At 39.0% G+C, this 7,348-nt stretch overlaps 1 protein-coding gene across 2 annotated transcripts in view; it reads left to right on the top strand.

The window, feature by feature from the left end:
* Positions 1–3,264, top strand: part of ror2 (receptor tyrosine kinase-like orphan receptor 2) — a 99,184-nt gene extending 95,920 nt beyond the window's left edge. For both annotated transcript variants that reach the window (XM_088909958.1, XM_088909957.1), the window contains exon 9: positions 572–3,264. In XM_088909958.1, the coding sequence (XP_088766084.1) occupies positions 572–2,005 (1,434 nt within the window). In that variant the 3' untranslated portion in view covers positions 2,006–3,264. The remainder of the gene's footprint in view (positions 1–571) is intronic.
* The last annotated feature ends 4,084 nt before the right edge of the window (positions 3,265–7,348 follow it).

The following is a 7,348-nucleotide window of genomic DNA, read 5'->3' on the forward strand; positions in this document are numbered from 1 at the left end:
CAAAGGCCCTAGCGCTGCAAGGCAGCAATACTAACCATTGTGCAACTGTTCCTGTCTCAAAGTTATTTGTTTTACTTTTCTGGAGGTGTATATACATAATCATTCATTGTCAATTATTACAGTCATCGTGATATGACTATGATGATACTTTGCATTGAGGAAGAGGTATACAAACGTTATTCCACATTACCTGAATCTAAATATACATGTTTGCCAGATGGTGTTGTCTCTTTCAAACTACTTAAGGCAGTTCACATTTTGTGCTGGACTTGATTGTGCAGTACATATTCTGGACAATCAAAGCATGTAGTAACAGTACTAAGGCACTTCAAAGAAATAAGCAATTGGATCTGTAAATATGTCTTGATTTTGCATAAATCTAATTGCATGCTATTAGATTACTATTAATTATTATTAACTAGTAATAATTGCTATTACTCCAAACATGACCCATGTAAATGCAGTGAGGATTTTACCTAAATTTAAATGATATATCCTTTATATATATTTTATAGGTCCTACTTATTTTAAATCAATGCTAATAAGCAAAATATAATTTTGTGTTACGCAGGGAAAACTCCGGGAGATCAATCTGTCTGCTGTGCGCTTCATGGAGGAGCTCGGTGAAGACAGATTTGGGAAAGTGTACAAGGGACATCTTTATGGCACAGCACCTGGGGAACAGACCCAAGTAGTTGCCATCAAGACGGTAAAGGATAAAGCTGAACTGACCCTGAGGGAGGAGTTTAAGCATGAAGCTCTGATGAGGTCCCGGCTGCAGCATCCCAACATCATCTGTCTGCTGGGTGTGGTCACTAAGGAGCAGCCCATGAGCATGATCTTCAGCTACTCCGGACATGGGGACCTCCACGAGTTCCTGGTCATGAGGTCCCCCCATTCAGACGTGGGCAGCACTGATGATGACAAGACAGTGAAATCCACCTTGGAACAAGCTGACTTCCTCCACATTGTGACGCAGATAGCCGCTGGGATGGAGTACCTTTCCAGCCATCATGTGGTGCACAAAGACCTGGCCACCCGAAACATTTTAGTGTGCGATAAACTCAACGTGAAGATCTTGGACCTGGGCCTTTTCCGTGAAGTCTACTCAGCTGATTACTACAAGCTGATGGGAGGAAATCCTTTTCCTATCCGTTGGATGTCTCCAGAGGCTATCATGTATGGCAAATTTTCAGTGGATTCAGACATTTGGTCCTATGGTGTGGTCTTGTGGGAAATCTTCAGCTATGGCCTGCAGCCATATTGCGGCTATTCCAACCAAGATGTCATTGAGATGGTGAGGAACCGACAGGTCCTGCCCTGCCCTGATGATTGCCCAGCTTGGATCTACACCCTCATGCTGGAGTGCTGGAATGAATTCCCTGTCAGAAGACCCAGGTTCAAAGACATCCACACCAGACTACGGACGTGGGAGAGCCTGTCCAATTACAACAGCTCGGCTCAGACCTCGGGGGCCAGCAATACAACCCAAACCAGCTCTCTCAGCACCAGCCCCGTCAGTAATGTCAGCACGGCGCGGTATGTTGGCCCCAAACAAAAAACCCAGCCTTTCCCTCAGCCCCAATTCATTCCCATGAAGGGTCAGATCCGTCCCATGGTCCCTCCTCAGCTGTACATTCCCGTCAATGGCTATCAGCCCATGCCAGCCTATGGAGCCTATTTACAAAACTTCTACCCTATGCAGATCCCTATGCAGATGCCTCCACAGCAGATGCATCCACAAATGGTGCCCAAAGCTGGATCACATCATAGCGGAAGTGGTTCCACAAGCACTGGCTACGTCACGACGGCCCCGTCAAACGCTTCAATGACTGAGCGAGCGGCTTTGCTCACGGAGGATGGAAAGGCCGTTGAGGAAGATGTTGCAGATGGATCTTCCCAGACTGCTCTGCACAACGAGGATGTGTCCGTCCCCGAAACGGAGCTGCTCGGCGACAATGACACCCTACATACAGAGGACCCCGAGATGCAGTCTGAAGCATAGAGAGTAATGTAGTAGCGGAGACCAAAACAAGAACTATGACATTTTGTGGTAACAAAAGCAAAACCTACAAAAAGAAAAAAAAACTTAAGTGAAGGGAATGATCTGCATTCATTTTTAACTCAAACTGAATTGTTATTTATAGTGATCTGCATTTATACTCCAGCAGTGTTTCAAATCAGTCATTACTGAGATTCAGATTGTGGATTGTGGTGACTCTTACATGGATCCTGAGCACAGGTGACTCTGGAACAGCAATGAAGAATCACGTGTTCACCCAGAGGAAATGTGTGCAGGTGCAAAGGGTGTACAATATTTTTTTTTAGTGGAAGTGTTGCAGAGTCATTCAGAAGAATTTTTTTTCTTACTGTTGCTGTGCAACATAATGCAAAATTTGTCTATAGCGGATTTGTAGAGTTGCATTTTTGAGGTTTTTGTTTTTTGCTGTTGTTGCATACAACACGGTAAGGATTTATTCACTGTGGACATGAACTGATGTTCGGATGAGAAAAGTGATCTTACGTTTTATACACACATTTACACTTCTTTAAAGGATATATTCAATTCTTCAGCCTCAAAGTGGGCAAAAAGATTGGAATCCTGGGAAATAAGAAGATTTTAAGATTGTATTTAGATGTTAATGCCTTTCTGAACTACAAATGATTTAACTTTTTTAAGGCCACATTCTTCCCCCCTGGAATTCAGTTTAAAAAGGAAGCAGTTGATCAGTGAGAAGAAACCCTGGTCTTTACGAGAGACTGGAATTTCGGCATCTCAACCTGAAATTGCTGTTCATGACTTTTAAAGTAAAAGAGAAAACTGGGAGGAGGAATAGCTTTCTTTGCTATCATTTGGAAATGTGACTGCCTTCCTACACAATGAAGTGGCTGCAAAGTTTCAACATCAAACACGTATACCAAGGCAAGTTTTGTTCTGGTACTGCTTCTTTTATCGTTTTAAACCCTGTACAGATGTGTAATTTAAAAGCCTTTTTCTCCGACGTACTCGAGATTCTCCGATTTTTATTTCAATTTGATGTAATTTAAATGCTTTCTCTCTTCTGTTCAGATGGGGTTTGTTATTCAGTGGTATTGTCTTTTATGTACTTTTTTTAGCCAACAGGTCCTTGCATTTTTCAAAAAATGTGTTCTTGTAAAACTCACGAATGTGATATTCTTTTTTTTTGTAATCGCCACACAGTTTAGCCATATATTTTGTACATCCAGCCACGTGGAATATTCAATAAAATGATACATTACTTAGATCTCCAATGAGTGGGTGTCTTCGAAAAGTTTAGTGCTTTATTTGCTTTTGTGTTACAGTATATTACAGGAAATTAAGCTCAGTATTAGAATAGGTGGTTATGTGCTGAAATATATTAGACTCACAGAACATTTAGAATGATTACTGACACAGTGCATTTCAGTAGCCTGTCTCATCCTGTAACATTTAAATGTTGAACATGGAGCAGAATTGGGACTGAAAAGTGTATTTGTCCCCCCCATAAATTCATCCTACATTGCAAATACAATAGAGTGCAATTCAATTTCTGATTTAATTGAGTAATTGAGTGGATGAAATTACCTAAGAAGATGTAAAATATCTTTTGTTACCTGACGGTTTACTAATAAATCATTCTACACCTTGATGTTTACATACTTCTTATGAAACTATAGGTACAATATGCAGTATAACATGAAACTCCCATTTACAGATACATATTCTAAGTACTGAGTCATAAAACAAGACTGGTCCGGGGGAGGAAATATTTTGATTACTTGTCTAGATACAATACAGCAGAGGGGAACAAGCAGTTTGCTTGCCAGTGTGTCACAGATAGACTTTATTAATTGTCAGTTGCAGGCAGAGAGACTAATTGCATTTAAGCAGCTATGGAGAAATAAGGAACATGTATAAATTAGGAAAACATATAGAAATTAGGAAAACATACAAAGAGGGATTTATAAAATTTCCTATCAATCCTACTTAAAATGTCTATAAGCCTTTGGTTTGCAGCTTGTGCATCATGTGGAGCATCCTGGAGGAAGTCAAATCAACCAGACTACATCTGTGAAAACTGCCACAAAATCCAGTTCCTCATTGAAAAAATGAAGTTACAAGGTCAGGAACAGAGGAACAGAGAGAACACCATGAGATGGAGGAACTGGCAGGTCATACATTCATGGAAGTATGCTCCCCTAATTGTCAGAGTCACCACTATTCCTGCCAGAATTCTGTGTAGTGTTTCCACCCAGCTCAACACAGTGAAACACCTGGTGTTTGAAGTTGCAGTTGAATCGGTTAGAAACGTACAGTAATAATAACTGAGTCAAACCAATGTGTTCTATAATTTCCACAGCTTGCAAATCCCTAAATCTTTGTTCCCACTTATTGAACACCTGAGACTTGTTAATGTACCTAACAGCTATGCTGTCCATTTTAATTAAATAGCACCCCTTTAATGCAAACGTGTAGTTAATGCCTGTCGTTTCATTGTTCGATTCGTGCATGTTACTTGGTGACAAGAACTTGTCGCTTATGCGAGTAACGAAGGTGCATGCTTTCAATTAAACAAGGATTTCTTTCATGTTTCCACTTGTTTAAGAAACAACAAATATAACCTAGATGAGGAATCAAGGATCTCAGAATCCATTTGGCTCAGACTTCCAAAACGAAAACATTAAAAAAGCTTTCAGGGTTGTCAGCAACTGCAAATCTCAGAGTAGTCATCACTAACGATTGTTCCTTACTCAGTTTGTCTGGACATCTACCAGAGTTAATGCTGGGATTGATGTAGTGTTTTCAAACAAAGACAGAGTAAGAAAAGTGGAGATGAGGGACCCATTAAGAAACTGTGATCATAATAGGGTATGCTTTGAAGTTGTTTTTGAAACATTATAGGTGGAGACCAGAACAAAGGTTTACAGTTTCAGGAAAGCAGACTACAAAGGAATAGAACTGATCTCAATGGCAGTAGAATGTGTTAGGAAGGACAAGGGGGCAGTAGAAAATGGATAGAAAGAGTTTAAAGTTAATTTGCTTAGTCAGCAAATGTTAGAAAATAGTATCCCAATTGGTCTGATAAATCAATTCCAAAAACTGCACAGAGAAAAAGTATTTTGTAACACTATTAAAAATGATTCAGGTAAGTAAAGGAGTGTAACTTCAAGTGGTAAAAAAAAAGGTCCAAGAGAGGCGTGTTGCAGTGGAAGCTTTTCATGTTACAACATTAGAAAATATTAAAGAAGCAAGTGTCTCAGGAAAAAAATGAAAAGTAGAGAGTGATGTTTACTATTGCTTCTTTTAACGTTTGTATATGCTAGATGTATATTTTGGAACTGCAGGTTGGGAGGTTTGTGCATTATCTATCATCCCTTGACTTGACTGAGTACTTAATCAACAAGCCCGCTGATGGACTGGAACATTTTTTTTTTTAGAAATGTGGAGAATTTCTTGACTTATGAAACACAAACATCACAATGCAATGCAAACATCCACCGTGTTTTCCAAAGTGCCTGTGAAATGTTAATGGTTCATCAATGAATATACCCACCACACATCTTACAAACTGACTGCAGTATTGATGTGTCAATCCGACTTTTTTGCAGTTTTTTCTTTTTAAAGCACTTAGTTCTTACAAAAATAACAAGCTCCTATTGTTTCCTGACTGCAAGACCCCTTTTCATTTGGGACATGGAGTTTGCACGTATCAAACTTTTGTCTGTAGCCACCGTGATGCAGAACATTACAAATGTAATCTACAGTTCTCTGTCATTATCTGAAGAGAAGCTTCTTAGTAAGATGTCTGACAGTCCTTGATACAAAGATTCGTTTTTTTACTTTTTCACTGTATGTAGCTTAAGGGCCGAATATTCTGACTGTGGATGTTTTTAGGTTTTGTATTCCCAACACTTTGCCCTTTGAATGTTTTTTTTTTGTAACTCTGACTTATTTGGGGTCTGATACCCTTGATTCATCTAGGTTAAGTTCATTATTTTTAAAACAAAATGTTAAGTTGCTCAAGTTCATTATCTAGTATTTATAATGACATTGTACTACCCAGCAACTTCTGGAACCACAATTTTCCTGTTGGTCTTGGACAGATACAGAACATATTGTAACCTTCCTTGCTGGTGGCCATATGAAAACGGTGCAGTAACCAACTGTCTACCACTAGATGGCTCTACAGAGCTAGCTGGCCACAAAGACGTGCCTTTTTAAATACTCCGCGAGTGCACAATTTAATCTGCATTCACTATTAGAAGTTGCTGGAACCCTGATTATTTTTTATTCTAGTGTTATTCTCAAATGTCACAAGTGAAATTGTCACAAGTTAAAAATGAAACTGGCAAGGCAATATTAGATTTTTTTATAACGTTTGAATAATTTTGTTTTTTTTTCTGAATCTGAACATCATAGAGGCTTAAACTTGGAATATGTTATGCTGTGTCTCTGTTCAACAGCGTATCTTGAGTTTCCCATTTGCACATGCAGGTTGCAATTCTGTCACTATATTTTTACATCTGCATTACTGTTCCAAACAGAAATGTATTGGTTTGTTTTGCTCCCCTCCAGATGTCAAAAATAGTGGTGTCTTTTTCATGTGCTGTCTTTGCGCACATAGTTTTTGCAATTGTTATAAAATTCAGATTTGTATGCAGCCTTGTTTAGATTTTCTTCAATATGAAATATGCATCTGTCCACAAATACTGCTATTGATGGTAACAAATGACATAACATCAGGAATAATATGAAGCAATAAAATTACCATAAGGGGGCACTGTTACTGTATATGTTCTGAATTACCTGAACATCCATGCAGTACTTTATTTGCATTGCTGTGCTGTTTAATTCACTGGCAAGTGGCAATATTAAGGTAAAACAGAATAGTACTTATTTGCTACAAATAAAACAAGGTACAGAATGCCCAAATTAAAACAGAAAATAGAATTAAAAGCAAGAGTAATAAAACGTTTTAAGGCCCGCTGCCTTGAAGGATCTATTATTGGTTGGGAGATCACTTTACAGTCTAGGAACAACAGGACAGGAAGCACAATCTCCTGATGTTTGGAGCCTTATATTGACGTCTTAATGACATGTTATAGGAAGTTGTTGTGTCACTGGTGTAGTCAATGCCAAACTGTTCAAGCTCCTGAAAGTTACCAACTCTAAATGGAATCTTAATTGAGATCAACTGGGAACTAGTGCAAATGAACCAAACCAATACTGGTTACAATCTGAGCAGCTCGGTTGCCCACAAACGATTCCAAGATTTCTCACCTAGCACCTGGACAGATTCCAGGACCAGCAAAACTAAGGTTGACCCATTGATAAGGTGAAACTTTT

The sequence above is a fragment of the Atractosteus spatula genome, chromosome 3, assembly GCF_055471065.1.
Source record: "Atractosteus spatula isolate fAtrSpa1 chromosome 3, fAtrSpa1.hap1, whole genome shotgun sequence".
NCBI lineage: Eukaryota > Metazoa > Chordata > Actinopteri > Semionotiformes > Lepisosteidae > Atractosteus > Atractosteus spatula.